Here is a 16,404-nt window from a genome sequence, read left to right as displayed (position 1 = left end):
GGGGGGGTCATCATCCAGGAAACACATATAGGAGATCCACCACCAACCCTCACTTCAACCGGATCCTTCTGGAAGGTTAGTTTGATCGTTGCTCAGCTCATCGCGTGCAACCAGAGAACCTGATCCGGCCGTGCGACTGCGTAATCTCTTCTCCCCCAAGATGACATTATGTATGAGTTTTCCACAGCTTATAAATAAACAACTGCTCTCGCTCTGACCAGATGAGAGGAGAGAGTGAGAAGACAGAGAAGTCCTCCATGGAGCTTGATGGGACTTTCGAGAGTCGGTGCCAACAGGTCTTTCTGCAGCAAGGCTCCCTTTAAAAAATCATTTTTGCATCTGCAACTTTGCCGATATCTTTGAAGGACACATTTGTTAGAGATTAAGATTGAAGATTTTAATTTGAACCTCCATTACTCACCTGAAATCTCAGGGGGGGCGAGGGGTCACTGAAGAAGCCATGGACGAAGCCACAGAGGGGGTTCGGGGGACGAGCGGCGAGTCCCTGGTCCAGTTCAGGGCCACCCTGCAAGCGGCGGTGAGGGAGATGCACGTGGACGTCAATGCTTTCAAGCAACGCGTGGAGCAACGGGTGGACGAGCTGTGCGTCTCCAACGGACCCTTGGCCGAGGCGGTGACCCGGCTCCAGGAGGAGAACCTGCAGCTCAGGGCGAAGCTGGAGGCCCTCGGGCGCCTGGTGGAGGGTCTCGCCGGGGTCAAGATGGAGGCGAGTCCCACCGAGGGGAAGGGGAAGAACGTGGAGGATGGTATCGGGAATGGACAGGTAGAAGGGAAGCAGAAAGGTCTGATCAACTCGGAGCAGTCCACTTCCCCGTACTCTGAAACATCCGGATCAAGTGGAGGGTCGAGCCATATCGCTGCTGCTCCGGCTCCTCCTCCGTGGAGAGCAAAGAGACACGCCGAAATCAACGTGAGTACTCTGATTTTCTTTAGCTGAGACAGAATATTATGCCAATGAGACGAAGCCTGGATGATCGAGAGGTGTAGGGTTTAATGATCCCGATCACCAAGAAGTGATCCGGTTCCCTTCTGTCACTCGGAAATGGGTGATGTTCTAAGTCAAAATTTGGTAAAAATGTTCATTCATGCACAAGGATCTAGACCACCGATATCACCAGACCACGGTTGTTGTTCTTGACATCTCATCATCTACTGTGTTATAAGCGACACTAAAATACAACTCTTTAAGAAGTCCAGTCCGTGCATGTTTTTGATTTACTGACGCAAATAATTCCACTTTGTGGACTTTTTGGCTTTTTTTGTGGCTTTTTTTTTTTTTTTTTTCAGAAATCCTCTTTGTTGGCTCCCTCGCATCTCATTGGCCCTCGCCTCTGTCTGAACCATTTCTATAGCACCCTAAGCCAAGCCAACGAGCCTTATATGTACATATATAGATATATTATTTTCAATTGCAGAACAATAATAACAATTCCATGATTATTTAGATTAATAAGCATAGTAAACGTATAAAATACATACATATAAATACTTATATTTTGTAATGAATTTAAGAACAACCCCACCTCCACATGCCCCCCCCCCCCCCCCCCCCCCCCCCAACTCTTCTGCTCATGACCCTCTTTTAGGTCCTCCAAAGGGCACATGTATTTCGGGGTCTGAGATTTGGGACAGAGCTGCCTGTCTTTGGAGTCCATATGAACTCGGATGCTCGGTCAGATTTACGTAGTTCATTACCTGACAAACAAGGCCAGTAAACTACACTACCCACATATCTTAGCGGTGACCGCGGGACACATATTGTGTTTCCTGGCGTACGCACTCTCAGAAGATCGGTGTATCACAAATCTACGTCTCTAATCACTCAGGAATCTTGCTTCCCGGCCAATCTGGGTCTCAAATCTCCCAACGGAAAGTTGAATTGCGTCTACGTCCCGGTCCAGAATACAACCCCCCCCCCCCTCTTCTCCAGCCGACACCCTGAGAGGGGCAACCAGCTGTCCATTTCAACGCCAGCATTCCTTTCACGCTGAAACCTCCCAACACTGACGTACCACAGTTCAACCCCCCTCACCCTTCCTTCAGTATTTTAAAATTATGTTGAGTTCATCTTCTAGGCCGGACCAGAACGTCTCCAGTCTTTCTACTTGGTCTCGTCTCATATTCAAGATTCAAACATTCAAAGGGTTTTTTTTGGTCATATTCACAGCAAAGAGACAGTGAAATTCTTTCATTGGCTGTCCACAGAATGCCAAATAATGTCACATCTAAGTATGAAAACAGAAAGCTGAAGCCAATGCTGAGTGCCTGGAGATGTAATGCAGTACCACTAATGGCCACTAGGTGCTTAAATTCTACTCTGAATTCACCATTGTTTCAAGTGTTGGATCACAGAATCATCTGTTTGCAGTAGAAAAATACAAACTGGTGGCGTGTCTGAAAGGTGAAACATGTTTTCCGGATCCAACTAAAGAATGTTTGCATGTTCCGAGACGTGACGCGGCGTTAAGTCCCGGGTTGAAAGGTCAGACAGGGTCGGACTGTGATAGACTACCGGAGCTATTGTGGAGCCCACCACTTCACCGTGGTGCTAATCTCCCTCCTGAGGACCAGTTGACATGGGACCTGGATGAAACGGCTCTATTACGTGGCTGCCAGACCACTACGTGTCTCTGGAAAGCAAACATTGGCGGGCGGGGGGGGGGGGGGGGGGGGGGGGGGGGGGCAAATACAGGCCAGCTTCAGGCTGATACACTCGAACAGCTCAGGCTAACACCCTGATTTCCAAAGCATCCATTTGGGTCTATATCGGGATGTAAGAGGAGCAGCGGAGCGGAAACTCTCGCAGAGGGATTGATTGCAAAACCTAAAATAGCTTCTTCTCGGCGCAGAGCGTGGGTTTGTTGGCCACAGCTGTCACTAAAGGGAGAAGCTTTCAACTGTTAACAGCTGAAGATCACACATTTGGTGGAGTGAGCCCACGCCGACAGATTTACTGTGCAGGATAAAGGCCTAAACATTAATTTTAGCTCGCCGGCCGTCTGACAGACGAAAAGGGCCGTCTTTGTTTGTTGTGAGCGATTTAGAAGAGTGATGTTGCTATGACTAATGTATAAATACACACTTGCATAACTCGTTTACCTTCCTGAGGTAACGGGATTCCTCATACAGATATGCATTCACTTTTGTTGTGTATTATCATTTGTTTTAATACGAATAAACAAGGTCTGTGGGTAGATCGTTAAGCCCCTATCCCTCCCCCCTCCCATATTACGTTTATATATATATATGTCATTACCAAAGCAAATAACTGTCAACACAGTCGTAACCTGATGCAGACCCCAAATTAGAAAAAAAATGTGTTTCTGGATACTGAATATCACTATTTTAGTAATAACTTCTTATTGTAAAAGCACTTACATCAATAAATATCTGTCGCTGTAAAAAATAAAACAGACAGAAGTGAATTAAAACTATGGTATTGATATTTTGATAATCACAAGCTTCTCATTTGGTTTTGATTCCTTTAAAAATGTATTGATAATGAAGTTATATAGAAACACAATACCACTAATGACTGGATCATAATTCTGATTCAATGTCACCGTTTTATTCCTGAAAAGACAAATATTTCTGATTGCATGTTTTGCACGTCTTGTCTTTGCTGAACAGGGCAGCGATGCAAAAGGGGAGAAGAATGCTGCGACTGCAGGTACGCCAGGTAGGTGGATCAACCCGACATTATGTGTCTTAGCCGGCTTTATTGGAACCTGCTAGATGAGTTGAAGATAACAGATGGAAACTGATTATAAATTAGTCAAACAATAAGTCCAAAAAGTTGTGTCAGTATCATAAAATCAAGATCAGATTGAAAGATTTCAAGACTTTTATGTCTGCTAAGGTGTAAAAATACAGCTTTACAATGAATAAGCTCTAAATTATGGAAGGATTACATTAGTGCTGTGTGTCTATGTGTATGTTTACATTTATTTTATCATTAAAATGTAAAACTAATGTGTAAAAAAGTAATAACTGTGGATAGAAACTGCCGTCACACTTTTATGTCACTACTTTTATCCCACTGTATTTTTTTGTTATTATTTTCATTTACGCAACAAATACTGAACGTGTTCGGTTGATCTTCTCGTTCTTCCAGACCAGGAAGATTCAGGTCTCCTGACCAAACCCCATCACCCCCTCACTGCAGTGATGAAACCCAGCTCCGAGTCCCCAGCCGTCGCTGCCTTGGCGCCCATAGCAACCAAAGAATGTCCAGTAAAACCAGCAGAGACTCCTTCTAAATGCGGTGAGGGAGGGGGGAAGTCGATTTCTTCTTCTGTCTGCGTCTGCTTCGTCAGTAGAACCACACTCATTACTTCAACTGTTCAGATGCTCTCGTTTCTTAGACGCCGGCGAACCGCGGCCCCATCTTCCCGTCATCGCCATGACAACCAAGCCCGCCCAGTCTGCAGCGCTGGTGCCTAAAGCGGAAGCAGAGGCTCCAACAGGTGAAATAAGTACACATACTTGTACTTTGAGTATTTCAGTTTTTACTTTGCCTGACTTTGTGATGCGTTTGCCTGTTTTTGTTGTTATTTTGTCCTTTTATCTTTGTTTCTTGACTCCATTCATTCCGTCATCCTCTCACAGCGGTGACCAAGAGCGACCCCGACACTTCTGCTGTATCCAAACCTGATCAGAGTCTCGCTTCGGCACCGAATCCTTCCATCCCAGAATCCCCGACGTTAAAGCGAGGAGGCGAATACCCATTTAGACGCGGTGAGTTTGATTTGTTTCTCTCTGCTCAGATCTCACAAAATATTCAGAATCCATGTTTTTTGTATGAACTGTGAGATTCACGTGTTTTCTCTTTCTAGACGTCACTGAAGCCAAGCTGTTCTTGCCTCTTTCTAACATGAGCAAAACCAACACAGTTGGAGAGTCTTCATCGTCTTCATCCGCATCACTGGACTCAGTGAAACCGGGGGAATATCCCTTTAAACGAGGTGCCTCTAAAATAAAAGTGGTTCCCAGCTTTCACATATTTTTCAAGATTTCCTTCTCTCTTTTTCTACATTCGCAGCTTTTTATCGTTGTTTTTTCCCATCTCTTCTATTCAGTTCCAGTTCTGAAGACGCCCAGTCCCAGTCTGAAGAGAAGTGTGAGCTTCCCTCAGCCTGCAGGTACAATAAACCCCTGTTAGTCCTGTTTACACCAGTATCTACAACTAGTCCAAAGCATTTATTGTTTTGTTTTTTCATGTCTGACCTCCTGTTTCTGCAGAAAAATTACTTCCCTCCAAATCCATCATAAAATCTGGTTTCTCACCTAAATTGGAAAAGTAAGTCTTCATCAACATAAAGCATAACCTACTGTTATATTCTTAGATGGATGTGTCCATTTATTGTCTGTTTCTCCGACAGGAAAGTCAACAAGGCGGGCGCCGTTGAGTTCAAACAGGATCTGATGAAATCCCAAACGCTGCCGCGCTCCAACAGCGCCCAGGCCAAGCGGGCGCTCTTTGAGCGGATGAACTCCGAACCTATAAAGTAAGTACATTTTAAAAAACACTCACCCTCATGTCATATCTACGTGTGACACGTTGTCATATCTCGTGAACAGACCGAAGGATGCAAAACCCAAACTGAAGCGCTCTCAGAGCTTCGGCGTGTCGACCGCCAGCGGCATAAAGCAGATGCTGCTGGAGTGGTGCCGCTCCAAAACCATCGGCTATCAGGTACCTTTCTATTTCACGGTGCTACGTTTGATGCTCAGAGCGTTAATGAAGCGGCGAACAACTAATATGCTTTGAACAGAATCTCCCGAGGAGAGAATGGAGTCGCCCTTCCCTCTGTGTGTGTTGTTATCCGAATTCTCCGACGCTTTGTTTACACATTTTAAAATCAAAATGTTAAATCAATGATATTAAACTTTTGCATATTTGGCAAATAAGATTCTTTGTAGCACTTTTTTCAATAGAATGATTCATAAAAGTTGAGGTCATTTTGTAGCTTTTGGATGACCTCACATTGTTTTTGTTGGCAGGTGGACTTAGCCAGATGTCACAGACTATTTTTTATTTTCTCTTTAGAGACTTTTTTCTTGACTTTTAAAACATCCAAACTGTCCTTGTGCTTTCGATCATCGCCAGAAGAAACAGACGTTTGAACATCTTCAATTCCAAAGTTGACACCAGCGAGAAGCGGCGTGTCGAAATAAGAGAAAAGAGACTGTAAATAAACACACGGGGAAGATTTAATGCGATGCCGGTGTCCCCTTCTCTCTCAGAACATAGACATCCAGAACTACTCGTCCAGCTGGAGCGACGGTTTGGCTTTCTGCGCTCTGGTTCACTCGTTCTTCCCTCTGGACTTTGATTACAACACGCTGGACTCTGCGAACCGCAAACACAACCTCCAGCTGGCCTTCACCACCGCAGAGTAAGCTGGAAAACATGACGGAGTCAAGCCATGTTATTTATTCCTTTCAAAAGATTCACAAGATGTGTTCTCACAGCAAGTATTTATGGACATTCAACATTCAAGTATACAGTTATGACCAATATTCATATTAAAGCACGGCCATGTCACTTTTGCAGTAGTATTTTTGGAGGCATATACAACTTAATTCGTAAGAGGAGAAAGTCATTATTTATTCTTTAAGTCATGAAAACTGTTATCAATAATCACAGACACATAACTTTTTAATAATAAAACGTGTTTTATAAGTTTTTTAGGTGAAAAAACAAACAAGTTAGAGCTTTAATTGGAGTTAGCAGGTGGATTTTGTTACCATTGCACAGTCAGGCTAGCTGTTCCCACCCGTTTCCAGTCTTTATGCTAAGCTAAGCTAATATTTAACAAACAGACGGCATCTTCATTTCTCAAGAAGCATATTTCCACCCAAAATGTGAATTTTTTTTTTTTGTTGCATTCAGACCAGAGGCCGGGGGCTTGAACTGGACTTCTCTGTATCGAACATTTAAATGTTTACTCCTACATTTCAGGGTGCAGGCCGACTGTCTCCGTCTGATCGAGGTGGAGGACATGATGGAGATGGGGGACAAGCCGGACCCCATGTGTGTGTTTACATACGTCCAGTCCCTCTACAACCACCTGAAGCCGTTTGAGTGACTCTGTATCAGAGTAGACCTCCGAGTCCAGACGTGTTTTTAACCACGCTGTGTTAGGGAAACGTGGAGTGAGCCCGGAATCGGCCTCTTGACGAGCCAATAGGAACTCACTGCTGTTTGGATCACATAAACACAAACTTTAGTGTTTATTAAACGTTTTTCTCAGCCACATCACTTTCATACTATTTACCCCATTTTCCATTGGAACTCATAGTGAACTCAAACTGACTTTCCTATGACTTGCATTGTGACGTGTGCTGCTCCAATGAATGTTGCTGTATTTACAAGTTTTTTTAATGTAGTTCTTAAATCACTAACGATGCTGGAATCAAAGAAGATTAACACTAAAGCCTGTAACAGCTGCTGTTGATCAATCAGCCATATTACAAACCAAAGAGTAGTGAACCAGTGCAGACGCATCAGTCACAAACTACAGTAATTGGGTTTTTTTGTTGTTGTTTTTTTTGCAATGTGGTGAAATAAAGCTATTTTTTAAAAATATATTTTTTTCATTTATAGTGTCATTTATCTTACATTGTGGCAATCTTGAAGTGCAAAGACAAATAAGGTCATGAGGTGGAGTGTAATTCTGTAAATAGCCGCTGCCAGAGATAGTAGTTGGCATGGTGCTTACAGATATTGGAGGTATTTTTGGTAACTATTTTTATGACACACATGTCTACATGCATTATATATATACTTATTTCATATTCTGCATAAAAAAGCACTCGCATTTGGAGTATTTATAACTCATTATAAAGCATGTTATAATGACTTATAAGGTCAATCAGACATATAGTTTTTTTAAAGCATCATAGAGTATTATAATTACCATTGTTGTTATATATTATAAGCCTTTATTAATGCATTACAATCACATTATAATGCATTATAATGTGATTATAAATTCTAGGTGGTCATTGTTTGCTTTGAGTAAAGTGATTTCATTTTGCAACGTTTTGTGTGTTGTTCTTGCACACTTCAATAAAGCATCATGAAAATGTATGAGTACTTAAAACTATAATTATACACTGCATCAGCAGATTATAATGCACAATAAGTATGTTTGGAATGCATTATAGACATGGGCGTCAAAGAAAGTATCCACATATTTCTTTTACACTATTAAACAATTAATTATAGATTGCATGTTCAAAACAAGCTCATTACTTACTTTAGTTTTAAATGCATTTGATGATATTGCAAAAAAAACTAAAAAAACAGCCAGCGTAGAAATGTCCTTCAAAGTGATACCATATTTCAAAGCCTGTATTTTTTTTTTTAAACTTTTACCATTAAAAATGTCTGTACTTTTAACACGTCTGATTATGTCATAAATAATGTGTTCATTATTGAAATGAAGCTCGATACTTTAACAGTGTGTTTTGTCGCCATCTAGTGGTGAATTGAATGTAGTGCAAAGGGGAAGTGACAGAAAAATATTTATAGAATTATTTCTTTTAATTAACAAATCTTCACTTAAACTATGTCACTGCCCACTTGTGAAGGCTTTATTTTATGATGCAATTAGTCAGTTCAAACTTTCAGATGCAACATTTGCAGGTGTGTTATTACGCTGTATTTTTTAATTAAAACTATAGGTTTGACAATCTCTTAATTAAGATTCCATATTATTAGTTTTACTGCATTTTTGTTTGTCTTTGACAAAAACGAAATAGTCAAAGGTAAAAAAATGATTTAAAGCTAAATAAGCGCAACGCAAATCTTCAGAAAAGTTACATTACGGTGCGTTTACGTCCTCGAAATAGTTGTTATTGTAACAAATGGCAATTCAAGTAGTTGCTTTAAGGGAACACGTTGTTCTGATTTATTCTTAACTATGTTTCGCGGTAAACTAAATGATCATAGACATGCTCCATAAATAATGAGAGTGGTATAAGCTGCAATTTAAAAGTTATCGTATCTACGGTGTTTTTTTAAGGGGCTTGAATGCAGCGCTTCCCATTGACCAGGCATCCCTTCCGGTAGATGAGGTCAACTTTTCCCCAGATCCGCCATTTCAGTCCCGGAGTTTCTTGTTGCACATTTAGTTTTTGATTATTTTTTTTATTGTTGTTTTCATTTTAACGTCCAAGCAGAAGTTTTTTTTTGCGGTGTAACGGAAGTTTAACCGTTTTGAAATTAGTCGTGGAAGTTGCGAACATTGTGGTATTATACCGGGTTTTTTTTTTTTTTCACGGGAAACGTTAGTCAACCAAAGTTTTTTTGTATGAGTTGCGGATAAGGGAGAGGCGAAGGGGAAAGGCCTCAAGCCTCGTAACAAGGATTTTTCCACAGCCATGGCCGGTAATTTTGATGCCGAAGACCGTGCTAGCTGGTTCTGGGGGAGGCTAAGCCGCCAGGAAGCCGTTTCTCTCCTACAGGGACAGAGACATGGCGTTTTCCTGGTCCGAGACTCGATCACCAGTCCCGGCGACTACGTGCTGTCCGTCTCGGAGAGCTCCAAAGTGTCCCATTATATAATCAACAGCATCAGTAACAACCGGCAATCTGGCTCAGGTAACGTAAAAAAAAGGTTAAATAGCTCGGTATTTGACTGGATGTTCACGTTGGTAAACTAACGTTAAAATGTGTTGTTTTTCCATCTTGAATTAGTTGGTTGCTTTGATTTAGCAGCCTTCGCGCTTCCACTCTCGTTATGCCACGCCAAACGCCCTTCACGAATCCTCCGATTTAACGCGATCTCACTAAATCTGAAGATATACCCGCCCTTTTGTCAGAGACATTGTAGTGTTTTATGTGTTCGGAAGACACCCTCAAATTCGGCGTGTGTTTAATAGAGCAGTATCCACTCTTTTGAACAAAAATGAAAACTTTTCTACCGTTATTTTGAACCGTGTAGCGTTAGCTAACTGGCTAGCTACCGTTGGTAGAACAGAGAAGAAGAGTGAAGTGTTTTAAAACTTTTGACATTGTTGTTTTTTTTTTTATTGTGGCCAATCTTTATGGAGTAGATGTAACAATTGAATCTGATAGTGTAAACGATAAGTAGCGTTGATATTGTACGAATAGTACAGATAAAGTTAAACGGGCTACGTTTTAAATACAGTTTGGTGTCACTTTGGCTAGCTAGCTAGTATCAGTCTTTCTTAGCTATTACGGTACTTTTTTTTCCCTTGACGGAGGATCGAGGGGTGTTTTCTCCCTCGTGTAGGACGGTAGCTCAGCGGCTAGCCTTAGCGAGGTGGGCTGGGCTGCTGCTGCTGCTGCTGGGTTTGAATGGGACTGGGGAGACTGGGAGACTGGGCTGTCACAACTGGAGGATGACTGGTCAGAATGGCGTGTCTGGAATGTCTGTGATCCTGCACCGTTGCACGTACATGTGCATGTACATCTTCATGGCTGGTGCTCTGTTCCTGTCCCTTCTGGGCTTCCTTAACATTTCATCTGTCTCCCTATCGTAAATCATGTGTTCCAATGTGGCTTGTAAGAGTATCTAGAAGACAATAATAAAACAGAATTCAAGTAAGTGATTCAAACTGACTCATTATCTGACTTATCGCCTGAACATGTTGGCTAAAAATATCTGCTGTTTACTCTTCAAAAGAATGTAAAGCTTGTCAGAATGCCACGCCATTTTGTTACACATCTCGATGGGATTGGGTAATACTACGGTGTAGATGTGTTAAGCTGTAGAGATTTTGTTAAATTGTCTCTACATAGTTATATCATGGACAATCACAGAGCAGTGGTACTTTTGTATTGAGATAATTAACTTGCCATTGCACATAAACCTCTGAATTACCACCCAAAACCAGACCTTCAGGTTATTTTATTTATTTATGGTTTTCTTGTATTAAATCCCTCATATGGTGATGATAAAACTGAATTCGTCCAATTTCAGACTACATTCTGGAGCCTGACCATCCACTAGATATAGCAGTCTCCCCATGCACATCACACTAAAGGATGTGGTCGACCTTTGCAATTAATGATTAATCCTCTCTTGCGTGCTGCTCTGTGAATACAAAGTTAGAGCAAGCCTTGTCCGTGCCGGCAGTTATTGTTGCCCTTTTATTTTCCCAAGGCCATTGGTTTTTCATAAATGGACCTGCATTTCTATAGAGCCTTTCTTGTCTTTTCAACCACTCAAGGGCGCTTTACACAAGAGGTTGTGATGCAAGGTGCCGCCTGCCTACTGGGATCTAACTAACGTTCAAACACCGATGGCACAGGTTCGGGTTTTGGATGAGGACTCACTCTATTTCTTTTGAGCCACAACCACCTCGATTTGATTATTTGTTTCTTCTATGATGTTTTCTCCTAACAAAGTCTCCTTTCCCCCGCCAGGTTTGGCTCCTCCTCGGTTTCGGATTGGGGATCAGGAGTTTGAGGCGCTGCCAGCCCTGCTAGAGTTTTATAAGATCCACTACCTGGACACCACCACGCTCATAGAGCCCATAAACAAGACCAAACACACGGGCTTCGTCAGCTCCTCCGCTGCTGGCGCCCCGCCGCAGCCCGACGAGGCAGAGTTTGTGCGAGCGCTATTTGACTTCCCTGGCAACGATGACGAGGACCTCCCCTTCCGCAAGGGCGACATCCTGCGGGTGCTGGAGAAGCCGGAGGAGCAGTGGTGGAACGCTGCTAACCAGGAGGGCCGGGCCGGGATGATCCCGGTGCCCTACGTGGAGAAGTACCGGCCTGCCTCGCCGACGGCCGCTGCCCCTGTTGCGGGGAGTGGACAGGGGGGGCAAGTTGGAGGGGTGGCGGGCACAGACGGAACGGGGGCCGCACCGGCCAACACTCTGGGGGACCCGGGCCAGTACGCTCAGCCCGTGGTCAACGCTCAGCTCCCTAACTTACAAAACGGGCCCGTCTACGCTCGAGCCATTCAGAAGAGGGTGCCCAACGCCTACGACAAGACGGCGCTCGCTCTGGAGGTAGCCATCCCACACTGCCCATTCATTGATTTTCTCCAAGGCCGTTCCTTTTCTTTTCACTGAGAAACCCTCTTTTTGCCTCTCTGTTTTCTGTTTGTGGGTCTCAGCTGAGGCATTGTGGACTGTCCCGATTGTGTTAATGGCTTACTCATGCATGTGAGCATGCACACAAAGTGTCTTTACAAATGCAGGCTGACAGCGCACGTGAGACACTCGACAGCGGAGATGGCACTATAGAGACGGACAGACACGGCTCCTTTTACAGCAGCATCTCTTGATGTGATGTGTGTGCTCGTTACCACTGGAGCTCAGTGAAAGAAGCCACGCTGTTTTTAATTTGTTTTCAGATAAATAAAGTGTTTGCTCAGATTAGTAAACGAGATGCAAACGATGATGGCGGGTAATAAAGATGGGTTTACATCATCTGATATGTTGTGAGTCCTCTGAGGCTGCATCACAGGATCTCAGTGTCTCCATACTACAGACACACACAGACACACACGCACTGTTTCCTGTCACCAAGCTGCTCGTTAATGAGCCTAACATGCTACAATAACGTAAAGACTCCATCGATTCGAGAAGGAAGATTTTAATTCACTTTCTTGTCAGAGTCGAAGCCAACTTGTCATTAGCCGTCTTGTTATTTTACCAATTTCAGCACGTGAATTTCTTGCTGACACGCTAGCCAGTGGCTAGTGATAGCTCTGATACAGGACACTATTGGAATACTTGGTTATATCGGTAGTCCTTCTAACTGATTTCGAACACAGTGACATGTCTCAGTGGTTTCCCAGCTGTTTATCCGAGTCGTCTCCAGAAACGCATGCCACCATTTTGTTTGGAATAACGAGAGCGGAGCACGCAGTGTGAGAGAGAGCAGACCGGATGACGGTACGCTGTGTTTACGTGCCTCGGCGGCTGCTGTTTAAAATGGGTCACAATATATTTGTGCAGCCTGCTGAAGTATAGATCATGGGCTGGAAGCGCTGTTAAGAAATGGAGCTTTTGCAGTGCTCTCGTGCAGATAAGAACAAACAATTATTCTGTTATTTACAACTGGCGGTTTTATTTGGGAATTAAATCCGATTTTAAGTTCTGCAAAAGAGTTCATAACCTGGTGTCCAGGATCGAGTGGCCCAGAGCTGAACTTCTGGCCGGCTTGTTGAAGCGCCTCATATTTAATCAAACGTGAATTTTTATCAAAGACTTTCCACTATAGTATCAAACAAGTGGTGTCACGCTAGGACGCCATCATGGGGTTAGCTGTTCTACAGTTAGCGAAGATGAAGATGGGTCAGTCAATTTGACATCAATACGGTTCTTTCTGCGAGCCGTCAAACATTGAACGTGTATTGATCTGCTCTACTTGCATGAATTATACCCCATCAGCTATCTTTTTTTTTTATATCTCTTTTTTTTTTTTGTCCTCTTACAGGTGGGAGACACGGTAAAAGTGACCAAGATCAACGTGAACGGCCAATGGGAGGGTGAGTGCAAGGGCAAACGGGGCCATTTTCCCTTCACCCACGTCCGACTGTTGGAACAAAACCATCCCGATGACGAGAGCTGAGAAACGCGTTACTCCCGTCACCTCCACCGTGTCCAGCACACACAACCCCCCCACCTTTCTCTCCCTCTTGGTCATTTTGTCATGCTCGGAAAAAGAAAACACGGATTTATACAAGCACACGGTATACGAACCTATGAACTCAACTGGGCCCTGCCAACACGAGGGCATGGGTGCATCTTGCCTGCTGTCATTTTTGAAGCGTTTACACGAAGGGCAGACTGATATCGGTTCGCCTATGTTAGCTTCTTTTTTTTTTTTTTTTTAAAGTCAACATCACACACTGCCATTGTTTGGCTCTCTGCTTGACTACTTGTCCAGAAAAAACTGCAATTAAATGGCTTTCATTCAGATAGATAGCAGCATTTATTGGTCATTTTAAAGGAACACGCACATGTTGTCTTAACCACAATCACATGGGAGTATTGATTTATCGGTTTAATTTTAGCCTAGCGTAGCTCCACAACTGAAAGCAAGAGAAGAGAATAGGATAACAAGTTTATTTCCTTTGTGTATGATGTTTATTGGGACACTGTTTTAATGGGCTTTCACACCAAACCTCTTTTCTAGAGAATTCTTGAATATTTGGATCTCTTTTACTCCATGCATTCAGCAAGTCTTCATTAATAATTGAATGTAATGTTGCAGCGGAAAAAAAACAAACACCTGTTATTTACCTATAAGGCTTTATTTATAACACACGAGGTCCAGCTGCAGTCTCCACTGCTGATGCTTCTAACTTGTTCATTGATTTCCCCTCGTGGGTCTTTGTAGCACTCTACGCTGGATGGCTGTCACTGAAACTGTCCAATCAATGACTTCCCTGTCGGTCAATATCACTTCATGTTTACAGGCTCATGTGTAATAAATTAGAAGTTGCTAGTTTCAATCCCGAATGGGCAGTATTAGGCACCAATAACCGATATCAGTCCAACCCTAGTGTAGTTGACTCGCTCCTCCCTTTCCCTGTGTTACCCGCCACGTCTGAGTCATGCAGAGGAGCAGCTTCTCGCTGAATCATGAGTCGTGAGTTTTTGTATTGCTAGACTGTGAACCTCAGAGTGAACCGAACAAAGACTTTTCCCGATGATGCCGTCTCATGCCGAAGACGACTTCACCGACTTATTACATCCCACACTACGAACCAAGTCCTCTTTTTTTTTTTTGTACCAAAAGTGGAAAATATTATGATAGAATTGAATCATGCTAAATACTGTATTTTTCCTTATATATTTTATTGTTTTGTTACCAAACACCTATTATAATTATTATTATTATTATATTATGTTCCTCCTTTTAGAAACACTATTCACAGCCAGCATGGATGATTTCAGAGTGTGAGAACAAAAGAAGCACCCGGAAGGAAAAGCTCCCCCTGAGGCTGTTTTTTTTTTTTTTTTTAAGAAAGATGAGACAAGAAAAAGGCAGAGGGATTTTATTTGTATTCTTCCAGCAGGGTTTTTAATGACATAATCATTCAGAGGCGTTCAAATCCACCTTTTTAAACACTAAACTCTGCTACTGCATGTCACACCGTTTTCTAGTGCCAAGAGTGACATAAGCTGTAGGTTCGCTGTTTCTCATCGTCTTTCTCAGCCACTTTGAATACACACACTAATATTACGTAAAGTGTCAAATGGTCTATTAATGCTCTCCTTTTAAAATTTGAACTTTTCCTTAAAAAGCAGCAGAGAAATCACCCACTTAGCGTGTCCTCCTTGATATGATCCCTGATGTGACTCTGGACCTTCAAATGGTTGTAAAATGGGGTTACCACCGACAACAACACTGTCTCTTAAAGAAAAAAGAACCATCCTGTGATCATAGTCTTATTACTTATGTATTAATAACAAATTATGATTGGGTTGTACCTTTATACTTACATGTATCAACTCCCTGTGATGCATGAATGCAATGAATGCTTCTTGTATGCTGGCAATGCTAAAGTTACAAACCTCAGATGCACATAGACTGTTTTTTGTTGTTGATGTTGTTGTTGGTCATTCACCAGGGAGGATCTGCGTCATGTTTTGTGTTGGAACAGATGAGTTTTGAGTAGGAATCTACTGGCCTCCCATTGGTCAGTCAGTATTGTTATTGATATGTTAAAAATGAACAGCGAGCACCAAATGGTTTTGCCATAGCACTCCCATAAACAGCATTGTCTTTGTTTTTCAAATCACACATTCATCACAGCCTTGGGGTCAGATGTATATATATATGATGCCTATGCATTAAAATCACTACGTGTGTGACGTCCCAGATATATTTATAGTAAAGGCGGTATGCACATATGCACGGTTGTATCGAATGAGCGCGTCATGGTAAAGCAGAAATTACTTTAGCAGTCTAAACACCTACTGTATCTATAATATATATTCTTCAATCTAAGGCACATTTTGCTCTGCGTGCCGAAAGTTGCTCCAGCTGTTTGTTATGAAGAACTTCTTTTGAAATGCAACTGATATTTGGTAAAAAAAAAAAAGTCTAAAAGTTGCAGATTTATTGATGGATGGATATTTGAGAAAATTGATTGGTACTTCCTTTCGTAAGCACAGATATTTTGTCAAACGGGGAAGCAATCATTAGATTTTGATATAAAAATATGAATAAATTGATTTTTTTTTTGCAAATATTGTAAAATATGTGCGCTATAACTGGGGATTTGATCCAAAAGGGTTTAAAGGGCATTGTATACATTTCATCTCGACTTTTATGACTGGTGGAGCAAATAGAAGTGTTGATTTGCAAACAGTTAAGTGTTCGGTTTTAGCTTGAAATCAGGCCTGTTAACCTGCACACAATTTCACAACAAGATCTAC

At 42.4% G+C, this 16,404-nt stretch overlaps 2 protein-coding genes across 2 annotated transcripts; both read left to right on the top strand.

Moving 5' to 3' along the window:
* LOC311025584 (uncharacterized protein) lies at positions 1 to 7,969 on the top strand. The gene is made up of 12 exons (XM_084028557.1): positions 1 to 931; positions 3,652 to 3,700; positions 4,136 to 4,285; positions 4,386 to 4,487; positions 4,630 to 4,758; positions 4,857 to 4,985; positions 5,100 to 5,162; positions 5,263 to 5,320; positions 5,403 to 5,528; positions 5,602 to 5,716; positions 6,268 to 6,419; positions 6,986 to 7,969. Exons 1-12 carry the CDS (start codon positions 461 to 463, stop codon positions 7,110 to 7,112), a joined length of 1,671 nt encoding a protein of 556 aa, XP_083884683.1. The 5' UTR covers positions 1 to 460; the 3' UTR covers positions 7,113 to 7,969.
* A 1,156-nt stretch (positions 7,970 to 9,125) lies between these two features.
* Positions 9,126 to 16,049, top strand: LOC311025713 (adapter molecule crk-like). Its single transcript, XM_084028797.1, has 3 exons — positions 9,126 to 9,631; positions 11,423 to 12,015; positions 13,451 to 16,049. The coding sequence occupies exons 1-3, from the start codon at positions 9,412 to 9,414 to the stop codon at positions 13,583 to 13,585; spliced, it is 948 nt and encodes a 315-aa protein (XP_083884923.1). The 5' UTR covers positions 9,126 to 9,411; the 3' UTR covers positions 13,586 to 16,049.
* Positions 16,050 to 16,404: the final 355 nt, after the last annotated feature.

The sequence above is a fragment of the Eutrigla gurnardus genome, assembly GCF_963514095.1.
Source record: "Eutrigla gurnardus genome assembly, chromosome: 15".
Lineage (NCBI taxonomy): Eukaryota > Metazoa > Chordata > Actinopteri > Perciformes > Triglidae > Eutrigla > Eutrigla gurnardus.
The sequence above is the reverse complement of the archived record's forward strand: the minus strand, read 5'-3'. Positions and strand labels throughout refer to the sequence as shown.

What these genes read in the sequence shown, in the direction of transcription:
- LOC311025713 (XM_084028797.1), top strand. Translation starts at nt 9,412, where the DNA reads ATGGCCGGTAATTTTGATGCCGAAGACCGTGCTAGCTGGTTCTGGGGG. An exon ending in CAACCGGCAATCTGGCTCAG is followed by an intron (nt 9,632 to 11,422) that starts GTAACGTAAAAA and finishes TTCCCCCGCCAG; the next exon opens with GTTTGGCTCCTCCTCGGTTT. An exon ending in AGACGGCGCTCGCTCTGGAG is followed by an intron (nt 12,016 to 13,450) that starts GTAGCCATCCCA and finishes GTCCTCTTACAG; the next exon opens with GTGGGAGACACGGTAAAAGT.
- LOC311025584 (XM_084028557.1), top strand. Translation starts at nt 461, where the DNA reads ATGGACGAAGCCACAGAGGGGGTTCGGGGGACGAGCGGCGAGTCCCTG. An exon ending in GAGCTTCCCTCAGCCTGCAG is followed by an intron (nt 5,163 to 5,262) that starts GTACAATAAACC and finishes CTGTTTCTGCAG; the next exon opens with AAAAATTACTTCCCTCCAAA. An exon ending in TTCTCACCTAAATTGGAAAA is followed by an intron (nt 5,321 to 5,402) that starts GTAAGTCTTCAT and finishes TTTCTCCGACAG; the next exon opens with GAAAGTCAACAAGGCGGGCG.